The 23,880-nt window shown below is 49.7% G+C and overlaps 1 protein-coding gene across 10 annotated transcripts in view; it reads left to right on the top strand.

The window, feature by feature from the left end:
• The window catches only part of SULF2 (sulfatase 2), a 128,095-nt gene that overhangs the window by 46,458 nt on the left and 57,757 nt on the right, over positions 1 to 23,880 (top strand). For all 10 annotated transcript variants that reach the window (XM_070246887.1, XM_070246883.1, XM_023626696.2 and 7 more), the window contains one exon: positions 9,871 to 10,110. In XM_070246887.1, coding sequence (XP_070102988.1) covers positions 9,871 to 10,110 — 240 coding nt within the window. The remainder of the gene's footprint in view (positions 1 to 9,870; positions 10,111 to 23,880) is intronic.

Here is a 23,880-nt window from a genome sequence, read left to right as displayed (position 1 = left end):
AAAGCCAGAAAGCTGGATTGATATGAAATCTCCCAATTAGGGGGGAAAAAAAAGGTAGCAATTAACTCAATTCGTAAACACTGTGGAGCAGATCTAAATCAAAGACGAGTGCCGACAAGATCCGAGCAGAGGCCTTGGTTAGTGACTCTGTGTCACGCTGCACTCGGGGGCCACAGTAACGAAAACTTGTAAAAGCGAGCATGTTTTGAGTGATCTCTGTGCCATGCATTGATCTGACGGCTTTACAGATATTTCTCTTGATTAAAATTCAGAACAACCCTGGGATGGAGGCGCCGTTATTCTCCCTACTTTGCAGAGGAGGAGACTGAAGGACTCGGGGGCTCAATCCTTTGCACAAGGTCCCTGGTTAATGGAAATGGCAAAGCGAGGATTCGAACTCAGGCCTCTGGCCCTGGAGCCCTTCCCAGCAGGTGCCCATGGTGACACGGACTGTTCTAGAATTGTCCTAGAATTACATAGTCAAAAGAAGCCTCATGCCGAAGGTCACTCCTGTGCTGTACTTTTACCCATAGGGAAACTGAGGCCCAAAGTCAGGAGGTGGTTTAGCACGGCAACTGACGCTTCGTTCTTAGGGCTCTCGATTCAGTGCTCTTTGTTACCTGAGGTCTGCAGGTGAGGGAGGGCCTGGTGTGTGGTCCAGAACAGAAGTGTGTGTGTGTGTGTTACACACCCACAAACATATCTAGCAGCTGACCCTGTTGAACATACAGAACTACACAGGTGAGAGAAGCATCACTCGGGGAAGGATGGACCCAGAGAGGATGTGGGTTGTGTCCCCTTCATCCTCAGCCTGTCCCCATGCCAGGTGGCCCTGCAGGTCCCCCTTCTCAACCCACAGGAGAGGAGAAGACATAACTCCCAGGACAGCCGGGAGCAGACCCCGGGGGAGTGTAGCAGGTGACCTATGGGCCAAAGCAGAGAGGCGTCCTGCATTTCTGGGTCATCTGCAGAAAATCCCCTTGGCTGCCTTCTTTCCCCTAAACCCCAGGGCCTGGTTCGGGGGAGCTGGCAAACAGACAGTCCTGCAAGGCCATCCAGGGAGGCCAGGTGTCAAATCGTGCTCTCTCCCATCTTTCTAGAAACCTGTGGCCTCTTAGATCATCTTTAATAGAGACAAGGGTGCAAGCCAGTCCACCCCCTTCTCAACTCCACGGGTGGAAAGACGCAGCACGTGTCGTGGATAAATGACAACTGACACCAGCTTGAGTACCGGGCATCACGGGGCGGTGGGGCCTGTGGTGAGCCAGGGGTCCCAGCCCCTCTGCAGGGACTGCTGGGTCCCAGCACCCAGGGGGTGTGCACTCACTGTGGACAGAATTCCCAACAAAATCTTTGAAAAACATTTCCCTTTTTCTCAGGAGAAGCCAAAGATAGAGATTTTTATGAAAAATCCAGGGCCAAGTTCTCCATTAAGCCCAGTAAGTGTAGCGCTGGGACCCACAATATTTTGAGGGGCCTGTGAGAATGTCTTACGTCCTTTTAAAATCAGAAGAAGAAAAACTAAACTTTAAGGTCAAAGAAAATGTTTTGATATATGATAGTAATATAGTCATCCTTAGACCAGCACCGTCATAAAATATTGTTTCTAAGATTTTTGACAGAGGAAGGAGCCCATGAAAGCAGAAATGCCAAGGGCCCAGAAACTCGTGTTGCGACCCCAGAAAAATCGCCTACTTTTTAAAATATGGGCAAGTAATGGCATTCTTTATGCCCTGAAAAGACATAAGGAAACCCTCGCGTGGGCATGTCTGGCCCCCAGGCCTTCTGACTGTGGCCTCTGGTTTAGTGTTCAGTCACCAGGGGCCTCTGCACAGAGCGGGGGTCCTTGACAAAGGCCTCTGCTGGAACATTCCAGCCCGTATTGTCTGTTCCGTGGACGAGATAGGAAGGTGACAGGCATATGCACCTTTCACACATTAGCCCGTTTTGCCAATAATTCAGAGCAAAGGCGGCCCTCCCTGTCCCCCACTCACAGTGCTCACCCCGGAGGCAGCCATCATCCACAGCTTGTGTATCACCTAAGAACGTCTTCTCTTCATTTGCTCAGGTGTATGTGCCAAGAAGAACAGTAAAGAGCACGAAGGGAGAGGACAGAGTGATCCCAGTCAGTGCAGGCTGGAAGAAGGCCTCTCTGAGGAGGCATGTTTTTGGAGACCTGAATGCCATGAGGGATTGAGTCCAGGCCACAAGAGCAGCAGGTGCAAAGGCCCTGAGGCAGGAGTGAGTGTGGTGTGTTCAAGGAGCAGAGAAGAGGTGGCTGGAGCAGAGGGAGAGCGGCAAGCAGAGGTACAGGTTGTAGTTGGGGAGGATGAGTGTCCGGATCACATAGGGCTTGTCTGCCGGAGGGAGCACCTTGGGTTTTATTCTGAGCAAGATGAGCAGTCAGTGGAAGAGTCTGAGCAAAGGAAGACGATGTGTTTTCATGTTTTAAAAGGAGCCCTCTGCCCATCGAGTGGACGACATGATGGATCGGACAAGGCCGGAAGCCAGGAGACTGTTTAGGAGTCTACTGCAATAGTCCAGGCGAGAGACAGTGGTGCTTAGACACAGATTTGAGTCAAGACCCTGAGTTTAGGGACTCCAGCCTTACTCATCCCTGCATGTCCCACCTCCCACTACTTTCCCAAGGAGGCCTTGACATCACAGACTCAATTACTTACCTATGGTGTTTTTCTTTTTTAATTTTGTGTGTGTGAGAGGAAGATTTGCCCTGAGCTAAGATTCGTTGCCAATCTTCCTCCCTTTTTTTTTTTTTTTTTTTTTTGCTGAGGAAGATTGTCACTGACCTAACATCAGTACCAATCTTCCTCTGTTTCGGATGTGGGGTGCCCCCACAGCATGGCTGAAGAGTGGAGCAGGTCCACACCCAGGATCCGAACCTGCAAACTGTGGGCTACTGAAGCGCAGTGCCTGGAACTTTAACCACTTGGCCACACGGCCGGCCCCTAGTTACCTATAATTTTAAGAAAACAAACATCAGAAGGCATCACCTTGTTAGTTACCCATCAAAACCAGTGCCTCCTCTGCCACCCAAGTTGGGGGCCACAGGAGTCTGTCTGGGAGGGGCTCGGGGTGCACCTGCTCCCAGCTGACGCAGACCTCGAGGGCAGAGAGGAGAGACGAAGGGCCTGAGCCCCAGGAATGGCCAGCACGGGGTCATGCTTTGAATCTCGACCGTCCGCCGCAGATGGCAGGTGCTCTGACCCCGACCTTGAAACCGGCAAATTAAGGCAGCATTTCCCCAGATGCCTTCCTGTGACATAGGTGCTGCCTGCGCTCATCTCACGTGACAGGTCAACGGACCTTGATTTCATTACTTACCAACTTATTTTGATCCGCATCAAAAGGTGTGTAATTAGTACGTCCAATACAGAACTTCACATAGCTACCTGAGTTGAAATGAAAGCTTATTTTTTAAAGTTACTGTAAAGAAAAATATCAAATCAAATAAGTAATAGCACAGGTGGGACACCGAGAGGCCCCTAAAGGCAGTCACCCAGTGGGTGGGCAGGTGCAGGTCAGGGGGGGACACCGCGTTCCTGGCAGGCGGAATGGAGGTCCCATCATTGGCGAGGGGGTGACGCCTCCCCAGCCCCTCAGAGCCACACAGAGGTGTCAGGTGACCTCACCCCTGGCCCAGTGAGGAAGGAAGGTTTGATCACGGAAAGCAGCTGGGTCTGTTTCTGTCTGCGTGTCCCCAGGTTTATGTTGGACAGAATGAGTTTGGGTTGGCCTGGCTTCGTTTAAAATGTTGAAAACTGGCCTTGTTATTTCTGCGTGGCCTCGTCTTCCAGGTTTTTCCTCCCCATCGGAGCCGGCCGTCCGCGTGAAGGCCGGGTTGGGCAAGGGGATTAGATCATGTGTGTTTGTGTTAAAGACGGGGATTTACGGAGCCTCGTCTCTAGGGCAGTTTTCATAAAGCAGGTACTGTCCCCGAGGGAAGGGTCCGCACGCCCAGCTGCCTGTGCACAGCCGCCACTGTCATCTCAGGGCAGTGGCGGATCATGCTGGAAGGGCTGACTGACGCAGCCCTCCCGCAGGGGTGCACGTGCCGAGCAGACACACACACGAATCTGCTGGTCAGGAGCAGCCCGTGCGCATGTCCTCTGACATGATGACGGAGATGCAAGTGCTTTGAGACCCTGGTTTTGAGCCCGTTAAAAATAAGAACTGGTTCCGGGGCGGCCTGACAGCGTCATGGTTAAGTTCGCATGCTCTGCTTCGGCCACCCGGGGTTCACAGATTCAGATCCTGGGTACGGACCTACATACCGTTCATCAAGCCATGCTGTGGCAGCATCCCACATACAAAATAGAGGAAGATGGGCACAGATGTTGGCTCAGGGCCAGTCTTCCTCAGCAAAAATAAATAAGAAATGGTTGCACAGGCTGTTCAGTTTTTTCCAACACAGCGTTGGGGGGGGGGGGTGCCAACTGCAGGTGGATTACTGCCCAGGTGGTGGCCTCCCTGGTTTCCGGGAGGAGGGTCTGACAGGTGGGGTAGGGAGCCAGCTCGGTCCTTTCCGCAGGCTCCACCGAGAGAGGGCGAGTCCTCATCACCAGCCGCTTCATCCTTTCTCCTCCAGCTTGTGAAGATCGGGCAAAGGGGGTCTGCCTGGGGTGCCCTGGATCCATTCCTTCCAGAAATAGTCACTGAGCAGCTACTGTGTGCCAGGCGCCGTTCCAGGCCTGGGCTGGGGGTTCAGTCAGTAAGCCCGGCCCCCGTGGGGCTCATATTTAGGGCTGCAGGGGGACAACGAGCGAGATAAAGGTATCCCTATGTTGAAGTGTATGGTGCCTTAGAGAGAAGGTGTCCGGAGTTGGAAACCTGAAACACAGAGGGTGTGAAACATCAGGGGGAGGGTGCAGAGACAAGATGGGGTGGGGCGTGAAGGGCCTTCCACGGAAAAGGAACAGGACGGGCAGACTCTGAGGTCAGAGCGAGCCTGGTGGGTCTGAGGACAGACGAGGCCCCCCTGGCTGCTGAGAGCGAGCAGGATCCCTCAGGGCCTTGGACGGCCACAGGGACTTTGTTCTCCGAGTGAGTGGGAGCCATGGAGGGTGCTATGGAGGGGAAGCGCTCTGGCTGCTCCGTGGGGAATAAACGGCCAGAGTCCAGTCGAGAAGCAGTTGACCTAATTGAGAGGAGAGAGAATGACCGCCTGCCCAGCGAGGAGGCAACAAGGCTCTGACAGTGGACGTCCTTTCAAGAAAGAGCAACAGGCTTTGCTGATGGATTGGATGTGGGAACGGAAAGACGCAACCAAGGAGTAATTGAGATTATTGCCTAAGTAACGGGAGGAAAGAGAAGGAACCGAGGGGACGGGTGACCCAGGAGCTCAGTGTCGGGTGTGTGGCACCTGCGGTGTCTGCTAGACAACATCGTTGGGCAGACAGTCTTGGGTCGTACCGAGCCAGTGCCGGCTAAACGCCAGCCACCCACCCTCCCACACTTTACACCGTATCTATCTGCCACTTGTACTATTATTTACTTCTTTTAATCGGCTGTAATTTTTTTTTAAAACCAGCATTCCACTACCCTAAGTGAGAGAAGCTAGGATCACCCACCCCAAATAAAGGAAACTAAACCCTGCCGTCAAACATGAGCCCCTGCGGCCACCGCCTGGGGCTCCGAGCAGGCGGCGGGTGGCTCCCTGCTGAAATAGGGGTGTAGGTGTCAGGATGTGATGGCACCGACCCGAGACTTTCTCCCGGGGTTCATCAGGAGGGGACAGGGATCGCTTCCCATCGCCAGCGTCCCTGGCATCTGGTGCTGGGACCCTGTGGTGCTCCCACTGCTGACGTGCCAGCTAAAGTCACGTCTGGGGCGACTAGGGGACCCAACGTTCAGTCCAGGACTCTTCTGAGCCTCACTGAAGCTGAGAGTCCATCAGGCCACAGGGACCGCCACGCTCCTCCTCGGAACATCACCACCGCCTCCTGCGTGGTGTGAACAGCGTTTCCCGGACGTGACACCCGGCACCCACATTCCCGTCGGACAAGCCTGGGTTGGAGTCCTCACCTGCCACTTCCCAAGCTGTGCGGCCTTGACCAGCCCTCTAAAGGGCTGTTGGGAGGATTAAGTAAAACAGCACCCAGCACAGGCCCAGCACAGTGCACACAGCAAACGTCCACCAGGGACAGTCAGCACTATGAATAATTATAATGATAGTTAGTGACACAGAGCACTGCCCTCTACCCCAGGGATATGTTAGAGCCGTCACACAACTGTTACAATAGCAGGTTGCCAAACCAAGGCCTTCAGGGCCCAGGCAGGTAATATGGATGCACAAAGTTGGTGTAGGACTATAGGGAGTGCTGGGGAGTGTGGCAAACTACAGAGCACATGATCTGTTTAATGCTGTTTCAAGTCCTATTTTCAGACTCTGCTGCACAAAACACACACACACACACACATATCTGTGGACACAAACCAACTTGGGCTTCTGACCAATATGGAAACCCAGAGAGCAAGATAATATTTTTTGTTATTTTACCAGATGTTTCTTGAGTACCTCCGATGTGCTGGGCACTGTGGGAATATGACCGTGAACGAAGGTGGCCCTCTTCCCTGCCCTGGAGAGCTGTTCTGGTGGAGGCAACAGGCAGCATGCAAATAAGTGACCCAGAGCTGACTGTGGTGTCCGATGGCAGTACTGCTGTGGGGAAGTGACGCGGGGAAGGGGCGTGGGCGCTGGAGGAGAAGCGTGGCCAGGGAAGGCCGCGCTGAGATACCTGGCATGTGGGCAGGAGCCTGCGGGAGGCTCGAGGGCACCGCCAGGCAGAGGGCACAGCTGGGGCGGAGGCTGCACGGTGGGCGAGTGGCCAGTGTTCAAGCTTGGGGCCCCACAGGCACGACCTTGAGGTAGACTTGGGTAAAAGTTCAAGGTGGAAAGAACTGGTTGGCGAGCAGAAGGCCCGTCTGGGACCCTAAGGGGCCAGTTCCCTGGGAGCAGCCTGAGGCTGGCAAGACCCCAGGGCTCTGCAGGACCCCAAGACAGCACCACTTTTTAGGCTCCAGTGAGTCTGCAGCAGCTGATTGGAGGAGACCTCAGGACCAGCCCCGTGGTCAAGTGGTTAGAGTTCTACGCACTCCACTTCAGCGGCCCAAGTTCATGGGTTTGGATCCCCAGCGCAGACCTACTCCACTCATCAGCCATGCTGTGGCAGTGGCCCACATTCAAACTAGAGGAAGATTGGCACAGATGTTAGCTCAGGGTGAATCTTCCTCAGCAAAAAGAAAACAAAAGAGGAAGATTGGCAGTGGATGTTAGCTCAGGGTGAATCTTCTTCACCAAAAAAAAGCAAACCTCCCCCAGCCCCTCCAGCGGGAGGTGGCACACTGGGTGGAAACCCTGTAATTGCCCACCAGTTAGAGCTAGGACCCGTGGAGACTTGGCGGGGGGCGGGGGGCACATGTGGCCTTGACGATGGGTGTTCACGCAGTTTCTAGGCCTGATGATTCCTGCTCCGTTTGTAACACAAGGCCAGTGCCTTTCTCCACCTGCTGTGGGCGACCTTGGCCACGAGGCTCAGGAAACACACTTGGTTCCGGGAGGGAGTCCCTTCTAGGCCACCTCAGTGCTGGGCCCAGAAGGGCAGGCTCTGCTGTTTCCTTCCATCATTCAGTGGGTTTTCACAGAGCACCAATTACATACCCGGGCGAGTAGGGTAGACAACACCCTGATCACCCAGAACTCTCAGTCCCAAAGGAGAGGCAGGTCATAAACAAGCGAGCCATAAACAGACCATTTCAGAAGGAGATAAATGGAATGCTAAGAAGCAGCAGCAGACCTTGGTGTGATAGGAATTAAGGGGCAGGGGGTCCTCCAGAAGGGGTAGGTTGCCCAGGCCTTCCTGAGGAGGTGACCTCTAAGTTGGGATCTGAATAATGGGACAAGCCAGCAAAGGAGTGTCAGAGAGTGTCAGAGTCCCAGGCAGAGGCAATGGCAGGTGCAAAGATCCTGGGGCAGGAATGAGCTTGGAGAATTTGAGAAACAATGAGGAGGCCAGTGCAGCCAAGTGAGTAAGGGAGAGGGAAGAGATGAGGTCAGAGAAGAGGGCGTGGTTGGTAGGGGAGGGCAGGTCTGGAAGAGTCCTTTAGGCCACGGTCAGGAATCTGGGATTCTTCTGAGTTCATTGGGAAGCTCTTGGATGGTGTTTAGCAGTGAAGAGATATGATCTCTGTTGGCCTCGGGGAAGCTCTGGTTCTGGTTCCTTCCCTGTTTGGCAGAAAGATGAGATAAACGAGCCACGTAAGTCTCTTTCTCACTCTTGGCCTTTAGGGACAGAGTGCGAGGTGGCTGTCTGGGGCCTTGCTGGTGCTTGGGATCAGCAGCTCTCCAGCAAGAACCCCAGATGCCTGGTAGACCCTGAATTGGTTTCCTATTGCTGTCCTAACGAACTGTCACCAGCCGGGTGGCTTGAAACAACAGATATTTACTCTCACACTTCTGGAGGCCAGAAGTCCCATATCTGCTGGCTTCTCCCAAGGCTCTGGGAGAACCCCGCCCTGCCGTGCAGCTCCCGTGACTCCAGGACTTCCTTGGCTTGTAGATTCCTCCCTCCAGGGTCTGCCTCCATCCTCCCCTCTACGTCTGTGTCTCCCCCCTTCTGTCTCTTAGGAGACAGCTGTCATTGGATTTAGGGCCCACCCAGGTAATCCAGAACGTCTCACCTGGAGATCCTTGATTCCATCTGCAAAGACCCTTTTTCCAAATAAGGTCACATTCACAGGTTCTGGGGGTTAGGATGTGGACATATCTTTTGGGGGTGGGGGTGGGCCATCCTTCAATCGCTGCAGAACCTCAGAACTGCAAGGAAAAGGGAGGGACTGAGCGTGGCCACAGGGGGAGAGGGAAAGGATGTCCACTGAGTGTTTCCACTGAACCTAGAAGTATTTGGATGCCAGTCCTAGTGTACGATGACACTTCCACTCTTCACGCATCTGTTGAGTCCCCACTGTGTGTCACACTCTGTGGGGGCGCTGAGGATTCAGCAGTGGGCAAGGCACACAGTCTCGGCCCTCGGTGGAGCAGTGACCGATGCGCACAGCAGGGTTCCCACACATGTTAGTTTCCTGTCCTTCCTAAGTGCCTTACTCTGCTCCAGCTTCCCCAGGAAACAAGAGCAGGCGGGAGCGAGACCACGAATCCTGGTGGTCTGTAATTAAGTCCTGGTAACATGCTGCACGCATGGTGAGAGCTGGAGAGAATCGGAAGCCAGAGCGATCCCAGAGGGCTCCCTGGAGGAGGAGTGGTGGCTGATGGGTTCCATCTGGGGGTAGGTGGGAGTGGGTTCCAAGCTGGTGGACAGAGGAGGCGGGTGTGGTTCATGGCTGATGCAGAGCATTTCGGCTGAGAAGTGTTCAGGGAGAAGGTGGCGCCGGGGGGGTTGGTGTGACCAGATTTCAGTAAGAGCGAACAATTCTTGGGAAACTTCCAAATAAAACAAAGTATAATTTTCCCTCGGTTTACATAGTGGTTGCTCTCCAAAAAAAAAAAAAATCAGTGTTTATTAATACCCTGCAAAAGAGGTGTTCTGTTTATATGCAAACAGAGTTTCCATCCTAGGCTCAGATAACTTATAAACAGGTTTTTACCCACCCCACCCCCCCCCCCCCCCAGCGGGACTGGGGACCCAGGACATATGCTGGTTCTGCAGGACCCCCTCGCAGTGCATTGCTGTCTACTGCCCACAAATGCCAGGAGCGCCCCCCATCTGTCCTGGGAGGTTTCCAAAACGCACCCCGGCCCTGTGGATGGGGGTGGCGCCCCTCCCTGTGTCGCAGCCCTGGGCGCCCTGGCCCCAGGCCGCGGCCGCGCCTCACCCCTCCCCGCTGTGCTTGCAGGTTCCATGCAGGCGATGAACAAGACGCGGCGCATCATGGAGCAGGGCGGGGCGCACTTCGTCAACGCCTTCGTCACCACGCCCATGTGCTGCCCCTCGCGCTCCTCCATCCTCACCGGCAAGTACGTGCACAACCACAACACCTACACCAACAACGAGAACTGCTCCTCGCCCTCCTGGCAGGCGCAGCACGAGAGCCGCACCTTCGCCGTGTACCTCAACAGCACGGGCTACCGGACAGGTGAGCAGCGCGCCGGCGGGCGGGGGCGGGGGCTTCCAGAAGCGGGGGTCCTCGTCTGCGACCGGTGCCTCTCCTGGTGTGGCCCCTGGACGGCCGGGGCACCCTAGGGGTCTTCAGGCTGTGCGTGGACACCTTTATTTTAATTTAAAAGTTGTGCATTTATTTCTAAGTGCATTCGGAAAAGACAGGATGATTTGCCTATAGTAGTGATAGAAAGTGACTTTTTCAAAGGAATTTGATTTTTTAAAAACCCTGAGTCTATTTAAGATATGAAATATAGTACAGAGGCCATGAAGTACCTGTGCACGAGTTCGCTTTCTTTATTAAGTAAAGCCCTGGGGGACTGCCTTATTGAGTTGAGACCATCAGCAGGAAGAAGGTTCCAAAAGAATATTGGGGTGGGGGATGAGGATTAAAATCGGTGGGAAGCGCATGTGGGGACTCTGTGCAGAATGGCCCAGGAGTTGCCATGGCGATGGGCTGTCTACACTTGACTGTCTACACTACCCGGCGTGCTCCATCTCTCCTGCGGTCAGTGCTGGGCTGCTGCACCCTGGGTGGAGGACCCGCCAGCTTCCTGTATGTCGATCTTGCAGGAGGTGCTTCGGTGGGTTCTGAGGGCTCACCTGCCACGCTGGTTGCCTAAGGCAAAGGCACGATTACAGATAGTCACGTATGTCCAGCACCGTTGAAAATCCTCCAAACTCAACTAATTGACTTTGCTTTACTTAAAAAAATAAATACTCCCCACCGCGGGTAAGGAGCCGAGATGGTCGTGAAATCAGATGTTGTGGCTCACATGTTGCAACCCCGGGAAGTTGCGTCCGAGTGACAAGCGGCTTGTTTGGGGGAGATGGGCATGAGAGGAGGACGGGTGCCTCCGTGGGCTCAGCTCACAACACTGAAGCATCCCAGAGGCTACGCAGGTCCCCCAGTCACATAGCGTGTCTGGCGAGGGCGCGCTGGGGTGAGGAGCGAGCTGGTGAGCTGGTGAGGGGTGGGTGTCTTCTTGCAGACTCATTCTGCTGCCAGAATTGCCCAGAAAGTGGGTCCTGCTGAGACCACCAGGAAAGCCTCCATCCTGTACACACAACTCTGTTGGTCCCTGGGTCTCTGCAGAAAGCCACATGGCAGAGTTTACCATGGGCCATCACCCAAGCCATCGTGGGCACCTGGATGTACATGGAGGGAGGAGGACAGGGGGGCCAACAGCAGATCACAGGGCACCAATTAAAAGGGGCCTCCGCCGCTGAGCTCCAGATAATGTTAGCCATTCACACTCAGGGTTGCCAACCTTCAGATATTTCTAATCTGAATTTTTAGCTGAAATCTGTTCGTTTCAAACAATATTGGCAAGGGCCAGCCTCAGTGGACTAGTGGTTGAGTTCAGCGCGCTCTGCTTCGGCAGCCCAGGTTCAGTTCCTGGGCACAGACCTACACCAGTCATCTGTCGGTGGCCATGCTGTGGTGGTGGCTCACATACAAAAAGAGGAAGATTGGCAGCAGATGTTAGCTCAAGGCAAATCTTCCTCAGCAAAAAAAAAAAAAAAAGAAAAGTTGACAAAACTCGATGTTTTTAAATGTATGCCATGGGCCAAAAAAACATGGCTGAGGGCTGAGCGTGGCTCAGGGACCCTCCTTTAGAACCTCTGGGTGAAAGGTCTGGGTAGAAACCTTTAGCTTTGGATGCCAAAGCAACAGTAAGGCCCCCAAAGTGTTCTCATCAGCCCCCCTCTTTTGAAGCCAGGGCAGCTGCAACCCACGAAAGAGATTTGCCCAGAGTCAAATTGACAATTGGAATTGAAAGGAAACACATATCCTGCGATGCCTGAGGGCTCATGGTGGGAGCCAAAGCCGCATTTCAGAAATCATATGGCTGGTGCCAGAAGGGGAACCTCTCTTGTGAATAAACATCCTTCAGAACTGATTTCCCAAACTACATCCTTGAATTTACACAAATCACCAAGAATCTATCTCCCCAAAGAAGTGCAGCGTCATCCGGCTGTGCTTCATTATCATACCCTCAGTGAAGACCGGGAGCGTAATGTCAAATGTAAATCGCCATACACAGAACATTTACATTTTTTGTAAACTGTCACTGAGAATTTTATTCATTGTGTTTAGAATGCCCCTCTGTTCAAGGAACCCCATTCCAACTTGACTTTCAGAACTCAGGACCCTGAAGACGTCTGTTTACTCTGATGAATGGTGCACTTCTGGTCATTCAATAACAAGAGCTGTGCACCCTGTATACTTTCTCTCTTTGCCTTGGCAGCTGGGAAGCTCAGATTTAAGTTTTCTGTTAAGTTGCTGTTTAAAGTGAAAGCATTTTAAAGATACCACTACGTAATATTAGTTATGCTGGTCCTTGTCGGTTGATTGAGAAAAATGACAGAAAACTATAATGAATTCAAAATCCCTCTAGATTAATTTCATTTGTGTGAGTCACATTAGAACATGTAATAACTTTGTAGTCTCCCAAGGACTAATGGTCAGCTGTCTTGCTGGGTCTTTAGACACATTAAACCCTGCATTCTCGTGAGTGTCTAGGGTTGACTCAGATTTACATTTGGCTGTGTGTGAGAAACCCAAGAAAGCAATCGTTTATTACTTTCTCTATTAAAAGTCCATGCGACTTTGGTGAGCCTGCAGCATAAATTGGTCAGAGACTTAACAGCTTTCTTTTTTTATTGAGCTGTAATAGACATATAACATTATATTAGTTTCAGGTGTATAACATAATGATTTGATGTTTGTATATGTTGCGAAATGGTAACCACAATAACTGTTGTTAACATCCATCACCATACACAGTTAGAAATTTTTTTTTCTTGTGCTGGTAACTTTTAACATCTCTCTTAGCAACTTTTAAATATGTGATACAGTATTGTTAGCTATGGTCACCATGCTGTACACCACATTGCCAGGACTTACGTATTTTATAACTGAAAGTTTGTGCCTTTTGACTCCCTTCCCCCATTTCACTCATCCCCACCTCTGGCAACCATCAGTCTGTCCTCCATGTCTTTGAGTTCGATTTTTTTTTTACTACTTTTTTTTTCCCTTGAGGAAGATTAGCCCTGAGCTAACATCTGTTCCAGTCTTCCTCTACTTTATATGTGGGTCACTGCCACAGCATGGCTGATGAGTGGTGCAGGTCTGCACCCAGGATCCAAACCCATGAACCCAGGCCACCGAAGCGGAGCATGCCAAACTTAACCACTGTGTCATGGGCCTGGCCCTCGATGCTTTTATTAGATCCCATATATAAGTGAGACAATACGGTATTTGTCTTTCTCTGTCTGACTTATTTCACTTAGCATAATGCCCTCAGGGTCCCCGCATGTTGTCACAAATGGCAAGATTTCCTTTTTGTTGACTGCATAATATCCCATTGTATATATATACCATGATTTCTTTATCCATTTATCTGTTGATGGACACATTGGTTGTTTCCATATCTCAGCTATTGTAAATAACACTGCAGTGAACATGGGGGTGCATGTGTCTTTTCAAGTTAGTGTTTTCATTTTCTTCTGATAAATACCCATAAGCAGAATTGCTAGATCATATAGTCGTTCTATTTTTAATTTCTTGAGGAACCTGCATACTGTTTCCGATAGCGGCTGCATCAATTTACATTCCCACCAAGAGTGCACAAGGGTTCCCTTTTCTCTACATTCTCGCCAACACTTGTCATTTCTTCTCTTTTTGATGATTGCCGTTCTAACAGGTGTGAGCTGCTATCTCGTTGTGGTTTCAATTTGCGTTTTCCTGGTGTTAGTGATGTTGAGCACCTTTTCATGTACCTGTCGGCCATCTGTAGGTCTTCTTAGGAAAAATGTCCATTCAGATCTCTGTCTTTTTTTTAATCATATTATTTGGGGTTTTGCTATTGAGTTGTATGGGTTCTTCATATATTTTGCCTATTAACCCCTTATCAGAGATATGATTTGCAGATATTTTCTCCCATTTGGTAGGTTGCTTTTTCATTTTGTTGATGGTTTCATTTGCTTTTTTGGTTTGATGTAGTCCCGCTTGTTGATTTTTGCTTTTATTGCCTTTGCTTTTGGTGTCAAATCCAAAAAATCATCCCCAAGGCCAATGTCAGATTGTGGTTTTGGATCTTACCTTCAAGTCATTAATCCATCGTGGGTTAATTTTTGTGTCTGGTATAAGATAGTGGTCCAATTTCATTCTTCGGCATGTGGTTGTTCAGTTTTCCCAACACTATTTATAAAGAGACTGTCCTTTCCCCGTTGTATATTCTTGACTCTTGTCATAAATTAATTGACCATACGTGTGTGGGTTTATTTCTGGGCTCTCTGTTCTGTTCCATTGATCTATGTGTCTGTTTTTATGCCAACGCCATACTGTTTTGATTACTATAGCTTTGTAATATAGTTTGAAATCAGGGAAGCCCCCAGCTTTGTTCTTCTTTCTCAAGATTGCTTTGACTATTCAAGGTCTTTTGTGATTCCATACAAATTTTAGGATTGTTTGTTCTACTTCTGTGAAAAACACCATTGGAGTTTTTAAGGGAATTGTATTGCCTCTGTAGATTGCTTTGGTGAGAATGGACGTTTTAACGATATTAATTCTTTCAATCCATGAGCACAGAATATCTTTCCATTTATTTCTGTCATCTTGAATTTCTTTCATCAATATCTTAGAGTTTTCATTGTACAGGTCTTTCACCTCCTTGGTTAAATTTATTCCTGGGTGTTTTATTCTTTTGATGCAATTGTAAATGGGATTGTTTTCTTGACTTCTCTTCCTAATAGTTTGTTATTATTGTATAGAAATGCAACAGATTTTTGTATATTTGTATCCTGCAACTTTACTGAATTCGTTTATTAGTTCTAACAGATTTTTGGTGGAGTCTCTAGGGTTTTCTTTTTTTTCTTTTTTTTTTTTTAAGATTTTATTTTTCCTTTTTCTCCCAAAGCCCCCCGGTACATAGTTGTATATTTTTAGTTGTGGATCCTTCTAGTTGCATGTGGGATGCCTCAGCATGGCCTGATGAGTGGTGCCATGTCCTCACCCAGGATCCGAACTGGCGAAACCCTGGACTGCCAAAGCAGAGTGGACGAACTTAACCACTTGGCCACGGGGCTGGCCCCCTCTAGGGTTTTCTACATATAATATCATGTCATCTGCAAATAGTGACGGTTTTACTTCTTCCTTTCTGATTTGGATGCCTTTTGCTGATTTTTCTTGCCTAGTTGCTCTGGCGAGGACTTCCAATACTGTGTTGAATAAAAGTAGTGAGAGTGGGTATCTTTGTCTTGTTCCTGATCTTAGCATAAAATCTTTCAACTTTTTACCATTGAGTATGATGTTCTGTTGGCTTGTCACATATAGCCTTTATTATGTTGAGGTTCATTCCCTCTGCACCCACTTTGTTGGGAGTTTTTGTCATAAATGGATGTTGAACTTTGTCAGATGCTTTTTCTACATCTATTGAGATGATCATATGATTTTAGCCATGATTTGGTTAATGTTGATTGATTAACACATTGATTGATTTATGGATATTGAACCATCCTTGCATTCCTGGAATAAATCCTACTTGATCACGGCATATGATCCTTTTAATGCATTGTTCAATTAGGTCTGCTAATATTTTATTGAGGATTTTTGCATTCTGTGTCCATCAGGGGTATTGATCTATAATTTTCTTTTCTTGTTGCACACCCTTGTCTGGTTTTGGTATCAGAGTAATACTGGCCTCGTAAAATGAGTTTGGAAGTGCTCTCTCCTCTTATATTTTTTGGAATAGTTTGAGAAGGACTGGCATTAGTTCTTCTTTGAATGTTGGGTAGAATGCACCAGTGAAGCAATCTGGTCCTGGACTTTTGTTTTCTGGGAGGTTTTTTGATTATTGATTCAATGTACTTACCAGTAATTAGTCTATTCAGATTTTCTGTTTCTTCACGATTCAGTCATGGTGGGTTGTATGTTTCTAGAAATTTATCTGTTTCTTCTAGATTGTCAAATTTGTTAGCATATAATTTTTCATAGTAGTCTCCTATAATCCTTTGTATTTCTGTGGTATCTTTTGTAATGTCTCCTCTTTTATTTCTGATTTTATTTGTTTGAGTCTTCTTTCTGTTCTTCTTGGTGAGTCTAGCTAAGTTTTATCTTTTCAAAGAACCAGCTCTTAGTTTCATTGATCTTTTCTATTGCCTTTTTAGTCTCTATTTCATTTATTTCTGCTCTGGTCTGTCTGATTTCCTTCCTTCTACTAACTTTCAACTGCATTTGTTCTTTTTCTAGTTCTTTGAGGTGTAAAATTAGGTTCTTTATTTGGGATTTTTCTTGTTTCCTGATGTAGGTATTTATTGTTATGAGCTTACCTTTTAGAACTGCTTTTTCTGCATCCCATAAGTTTTGATATGTTGCATTTTCATTTTCATTTGTATTAAGGTATTTTTTGATTTTTTCTTTGACCAATTGGTTGTTCAGTAGCCTGTTATTTACTCTCCACGTATTTGCGAATTTTCCAGTTTTTTTCTTGTAATTGATTTCTACTTTCATACCATTGTGGTTGGAAAAGATGCTTGATATGATTTCAGTTTTCTTAAATTTATTAAGACTTGTTTTATGGCCTAACATATGATCTATCCTGGAGAATGTTCTATGCGCACTTGAGAAGAATATGTATTCTGTTGCCTTGGGATGGAATGTTCTGTAGATGTCTGTTAAGTCCATCTGGTCTAACATGTCATTTAAAGCTGATTTGCCATACTGATTTTATGTCTGGATGATCTATCCATTGATGAAAGTGGAGTATTAACCTCCCCTACTGTTATTGTATTGCTATCTCTTTCTCCCTTTAGGTCTATTAATATTTGCTTTATATGTTTAGGTTTTCCTCAGTTGATCAGAGACTCAACTGCATTCTATTTCTCATTCCTCATTAATGAGAAACAAATCACATGAACACACATGGCTACAAAGGAGCCTGGAGAATGTAGTCTTTATTCTGGGTGGCCATTTGCCCAGCTAAAAATTCTTTTACTATGGGAAAAGAAGAAAATGGATACTGAGGGAAGATTAAAGTCAAAACCACAGTAACAGTTCTCAACCATCTGTGTATGTGACACCTTTTGAACACAGGGGCTCAGCCTGAACTGTGGAAGACTGGAACCAGAAAAACGTTCCTTAACTGGAACAACATTTCATGTAAATAGTGCTTTTAATGTATGTAGTCAGGTATTTTATCTTGAAAAAAGTAAAACTAGGAAATTTTGATAATAACCTTATTTTATCTTATATCTAACAGTATTTAACATAAGTTTGGTTTTAACTGTGACTGATGCATTGATTCTTTAAACAAATGAATTGATGAAGTTTCAGTTGGGGGTGGAGTGTAATTTGTCTGACAAATTAAATGATAGCACAGTATGATATCCTTTATTTCACCTTCAGTTTTCACAGAAAAATCATAAAGGGTCATCTTTGCAAAAGTATTTGAGGATTTGATCAGTTTTCTCTTAGTCCTTTGACATCTTAATCTTCTCCTGTGAAGTGCTGATGACTTGATCATCGTGTTCAATGATCTCCTCTTCAATTATCTCATAAACTAGATTATTGTTTGTGAGTGGATTCGCATGGGCTTTGAGCTGTCCTCCAGCATGACTGTAATTAACTTGTAAGACCTTGCATCTTTTACAATATTTGCCATTTCAGGTTGCAGTCAGCTTGCTTTGTGCCACCCCATGTTTGCACTAGAGATTGACAAAGGATGAAGAGAGAGAGGCTCAGTTTAAGCAGGGTAAATGTCAGTTTGTTCATGGATATTTCTGTGTTGGCTTCCTCGAACTTCAAGGACTTGGATCTCAAATATCCAATCTGAGGATGCAAATATAAACTGCATCCTCAGTTTTTGCAAAGTGTATGTAGTCTTCTTTTAGCATCCCTCAGCTGCCCTGACCGCTCGCTTAGATACCCACAAGTCAGAGGTATTCAGTGTTCTTGTGATGAGCCTCTCAGCTCTTTGCAAAGGGGTGGAGAGCCAGAATTCCAATTCTGGTGAATTAGACAGGAGTGCCCATTTTCTTCAAATCCAGGCTCCGCCACTTATTAGCTGAATTGATGTGGACAAGTTATTTAACTTCTGTGTCTTGTTATCTCAGCTAAAGATAACAGCGTCCCTTAACTCAGAGAGTTTTACGAGGATTAAATATGTTAGAACAGGGATACATAGTAAGCACTTAAGAAATGTTAACATGATGATGATGATGATGATTTGCACAAGTAGCACAGTATCACACGACCCATCCCAGCCCAGTGTTCAGATGAGTATCACAGTGTGTAATTTCAGATGGTGAAAATAAGTTGTACACATGGATCAGAATGTGGCAGCACGTGCTCAACCTCTCGGGTAATCAGTGACATGCAAATGACAGTGACAATGTGCTGTCGTATCTCACCCATATTCAGAAGTCCTGCCGCACCAGATGTTAGTGAGGACGTGGGAAAACAGGAAGTTGCAGACACTAGCAGTGGGAGTGCACATGGGCGCCTCCACTTTGAAGAGCGATTTGGCAATTCCGGCAAAGCTGAAAACATGCATCTCCTTCCATTCAGCAATTCTTCTCTGGCTGTGTACCCCATATTCTGAGGGGGTGATGTGTGGGTTCTGCTTGAGCAAGGTGAGGGTGCTTCCTGGTGATGCTCGTGGCCAGTAGTGGCCTTCAGATCCAAGTGACAAACCCCAACTCCAAGTGGTTTTGACAAGATGTTGAATTCTTTGCTCCCTCAACTGGAAAGATATGGGGGAGCCTTAGGGAAAGATGGGTCACACTGTATCACAGTTTCATCGTAAGGCTCGAGGTCTCAAGACGAGGGCTGGCACTTCCAGGGACTCGGAGCCTCTTCATTCACATCCAGCAGTATTTTTTTCCAGAATGCCAAAGTGGTGAGGTTCTTTCTGATTGGACCAGATTGAGTCACATGCCGACCCCTGAACCAATCACCATGGAGAGCGGTTGGAATGTGCCAGTTACGTTATACATCACCTGTTCCTGGAGCAGCAGGTGGAGTCAGTGTCTCCCCAACACCTGGATTCCCAAATAGAAATTGAGGGGTGTTGGGAAGGATAAAGAGGAAAAGCATACTGCTTTGACAATCACACATTTCCATTGCATTGCTTTTGGCAAAAAAAGAAAAAGAAGACACCTTTTCCGGCCCTTTCTGGTGAATTAGACAAGAGTGCCCATTTTCTTCTCTTTGGGGTAGGGCTTTCTCGTTCCTCGATGCCATCTGAGTCTGGCAGCTCTGCGGTGGTTTCCCTGCCCGGCTTCTGCCATCTGGGACAGACTTTCGCAGAGATGTGAGCACGGCTGGGATGCCTCCTGCCCCTCCCTCATCGCATTCTAGAATTTACCGGGCAAGCACGCCTCTCGTTCCGAGCTAGGGCTGTGCCAGGCCTCCCAGTTGGAGCGGTTTTGAGATTTGGCCCTGAGCACCCCAATTCTTTTCACTCTTCTCCTCGCACAAAGCTGGGGAGGACCTGCGCAGCTCGGCTGTCAACCTCGGGCTCCACACTCGCTTGGGGGAAGCAGGGTTCTGTGCCAGGATGCCTGCGGGATGGTGGAGCAGGCTGGGGCATCCTGCCGCCCCTCACAGGAGGGCAGAGAGGTGTCTGCTGGGCATTTGGGCAGCCCTGAGCACAGGGGCGCTGCTGGCTGGTGAAGGCAGGTGTGTGTGTGTGTGTGTGTGTGTGTGTCTTGTTTTTTCCCTAAAGTGGTTTCAGGGCTGGTGCTCGGGTTGCCCTCCTCTGTCTTCCTATGACGTAATGCCCACGCCTCCTCCTGCCACCGCTCCCTTTTGATCTGCCTTTGTCCTCTTACCCCGCAACCTACACGCCAGCATCCAGCTGCCAACTGCACATCCCCCCTTGGATGTCTCCCTGGCATTTCGAACCCACCGTGTCCGAAACGACTTCCTGATCTTGGCCCTCCTCCCCCGGCGCCTCTACGGTCTGCCCCTTGGCAGCTGCCGCGTTCCAGTCGCTCACGCCAAAACCTTAATGTCATCTGGAATTTTTTTTCTTCCTTTCACACTCCGCACTCAATCCATCAACAAGCCCCATAAGCTCTCCCTTCACAATACCGCAGAATCCACTCTGGTGCCACCACCCTTATCTAGGCCGCCATCACTTCGGCTCGACGACTCCAGCTTTCTCTTCCGTGGCCCCCTGCTCCCGCCCTCACCCCACTACGTCTGTTCTCACCGCCACAGCCCAGGGAGGTGGCAGGGCCTGTCACTCCTCTGCCCACAGCCCCCCTGTGGCTCCCCGCTCACTCAGGGTAGCTGCCCCTCCATCACCTCAGCGTCCTAATGATCTGCTCTCTGTCCCTCACCTCGCGACCACCTCACCTCCTGTCACCCCTCTCGGACACTCCACTGTTTTCTGTCTCAAACCATCCAGTAACTCCTGGCATATTCCCACCTACAGGCCTTTGTACTTATTCTTCCCTTTTCTGGAAACTTCTTTCCCTACACATCTGCATGGCCTGCACACTCTTCCCTCAGATCCTCGTTTAGATGTCACCTCCTCAGAGAAGCCTTCCTGGCCTAGCCCATCCAGAAGGACATCTTTATCCCCCACCCTGTTCCATTTACCTCAGAGCCCTTGTCGCCACTTAACATAGATTTGTATATTTGCTGTCCAACCTCCCGAGTTATAGTATGCCCCTTCTGGTGCCTTGATTACGCCCTGATTCCTGCTTTCTCTGTCTCCCTGGCCCTTTCCACTGCTGACTCCATATTCTGCCCTTTATCTGGTTGGTCGTCCTGCTTCTCGAGGGTCAGCTGCATGGAAGCAGGGACAGTCCGCTCTGTGCCCCCAGGGTCCCCGTGCCTGGAAGAGGGCCCCCACAGCGGGTGCTCCATGATCTTTGGAGGCTCAGCGGATGAATCTGCGCATCCCTTCCAGAGCCAGCAGCCCCTTGCCCACCCGCATCTTTTCTGTGCTCCTTTCTCCTCTCCGGTTCCCTCCTGCCCGCCCCCTCCCGCCATCTCGGCCTCTCCTCCTCTTTCTCCTCGGCCCTCCTGCCCACAGAGAAGAAAGCCCTTAGGTTCCTCCCCGGCCGCCTGCCCCGGGCCCCTGGTGCAGCTGTCCCGCCTTCACAATGGCAGCCTTCTCTCCGCTTGGCCTTTCTCCTGGTTTTCTCCCCGCTCTCTTCCTCTCCGTCGAGTGCACACGCCCGCACGCATGCACACACACAGCTCCCTTCTTCCCTGTCCAGCTGCCCCTCTCCACCCCTCTGCCCGCCCCCCGCCCCCCGCCTGTGGGTGTGACAGCAGAGCATCTTCATCTGCCCCATGAAGCGGGACCACCTCAAGCAGCAGGGGGCCCTCCCCCCATCTTTCCTGGCGCCCGGGACCCCTCCTGCCCCACCACAAAAGTCTGTGCATCAGAGGGAGTCGAGCGGCTGGCCCAGGGCATCCTTAAGAGGCCCACGTTCATCAATGTCACACAGATCTTCAAGCCGAATTTCTCTAAACTCCAATTTAATACAGTTGTGTATCGCTTAATGATGGGGATATGTCCTGAGAAATGTGTCGCTAGGCGATTTCATCATTGTGCGAACATCATAGCACGCACTTACACAAACCTAGATGCTAGAGCCTGCCACACACCCAGGCTACGTGGTGCTGATCTCATGGGACCACTGTTGTGTGTGGTGTCTGTTGTTGACTGAAATGGCGTTATGCGGCGTGTGACTGCAGTCACTCCCTTTCTCCAGCATCTTCAAGTTTCAAAACCAGTGAAACATTGGTGCAGGAGTCCAGAGCGCAGGCCCTGCTTCTAACTCCTTTGTGACCTTGAGCTGAGACCCAGCCCCCTCTGGGCCTCGGTTTCCCCATCTGTGCGGAGGAGTTGCAGCATATATTTGTAAGTTGCCCAGTGCCTTTGATATGACTCCGCCCTGAGGGTCGTGTGACCAGTGCCCACAAACAGGAGGAGGGGTTTCCTGCGGCCCGAAGAGGACAGGGTCCCTTGGAAAGAGAGGAGTGGATGGTCAAGCTTCTCAACTTTTTGAAAACTGGGCGAGAGGCTGATGGGGCCGAATTTCTGTTAGTGCCTGGTCCAGGCTTTTGAGCGCTCTCTCTGCCCCAGCCCGTTAGGTGGTGTGTCCGTTTCCTGCGGCCGCGTAACAAAGAACCACACGCTGGGGGCTTCAAACAACAGAAATGTGTTCTCTCACGGTTCTGGGGGCCAGAAGCCCAAAACCAAGTGTCCACAGGGCCCCACTCCCTTGGAAGGCTCTCCAGAAGAATCCTTCCTTGCCTCCTCCAGCTTCCGGTGGTTACTGGCCATCCCTGCCATCCCTGAGCTTGTGGCTGGGTCACTCCCGTCTCTGCCTCCATCTTCTCCTGGCCTTCTCCTCTCTGCATGTCTGTGTCCAAACGTCCCTCTTTTTGTGAGGACGCCAGTCACTGGATGAGAGCCCACCCTCGTCCACTATGACCTCATCTTAACTTAATTACATCTATAAAGACCCTGTGTCCAAATAAAGCCACGTTACAAGTGCCCGGGGTTAGAGCTTGAACATATATTTTCGGGGACGTGATCCAACCCAAAGCACAGCTGGGTTCTTTCACACACACCACTTTATGTAATCCTCACAATGACACGTCAACCCCCATTAAAGCTGCAGAGTCTTGACATTAAACTGGAGCGAACACTGCAGGCAAGAGGAACCCTTAGAAAACCCGCCACCTCTCCCATCCCCCGCCGACGCGGGCTGTGGTCCTGAGTGCAGGGCAGCGCGGCCGCCCAGCCCAGCCGCTCCGTGTTGCTTTTGCTCAGAGTCTCTGACTTCCATGGGCATTAAGATGATGGCGGCAGTCAAAATAAAAGTGAGGCAGCTGGCTGTGTTGAGTGGCTCTATAAAGCCTGTCTCCTGAGCCTCAGGGGCTCTGAGGGAGAGTTCAGGGTAAGCGTGATCTTTTGCGGTCCCCTCCCTGGCGCTAGCTGCAGCTCTTTGGAACATTCTGGAAGGACTTCTGGTAGAGCTGCTGGGCCCAATACGGTAACCATTAGCCACCGGGAGCTATTCAACTTTAAATTAATTAAACATAAGTCAAATTAAAAATTCCGTTTCTCAGTCACACCAGCCACGTTTCAAATGCCCAGTCGGCACATGTGGGTGCCAGATTGGATGGTGCAGAGACAGAATGTTTCCATCATGGCAGAAAGTTCTCTTGGAAAGCCTTGGAAGAGTGTCATTCAAGCAAAATCTTGTTAGAGTGGGGCACACAAACCTTTGAGAATCTAATAATAACGAGAGTAAGAAAGGTGAGTTGTTCCTATTATGGAGTTTTTACCGTGCCCATACCTTGTGCCAGGTGCCATGATTCATCTCACTGAATCCTTATGCAAGCCTAGGAGGTGGGGGCCGCCCCCTCCTCCCTCCCGCAGTAGCCCCCTCAGGCCCCGTGATGCAGACCCTGCCTCTCCTGGCCTTCCTAGTCCATCCTGTGGCTGTGTTGGGGGACGAGGTTTCAGGATCAGGGGCAGCTCACAGCAGCTCTCCATCCTGGAGCCTGCGGGTCCCATCCGTCCGCAGACAGCTTCTCCATCTCTGAGCATCCAGCACATCCCGTCCCTGGGCGGCAGGTCGCGTCCAGCACGCACTGCGAGCCCTTTCAGAATCAGCTGTGCCGTCCTGCAGGGGAGCAGAGTAGAACTTGACACGGCTTTCAGCAAAGGAGGGGAAACAGCAGCCCTCCGTGTCGGCCCTCCCAAGG

This window comes from Equus caballus, chromosome 22 (genome assembly GCF_041296265.1).
Source record: "Equus caballus isolate H_3958 breed thoroughbred chromosome 22, TB-T2T, whole genome shotgun sequence".
NCBI lineage: Eukaryota > Metazoa > Chordata > Mammalia > Perissodactyla > Equidae > Equus > Equus caballus.
This window is presented reverse-complemented; position numbering and strand designations above follow the sequence as displayed.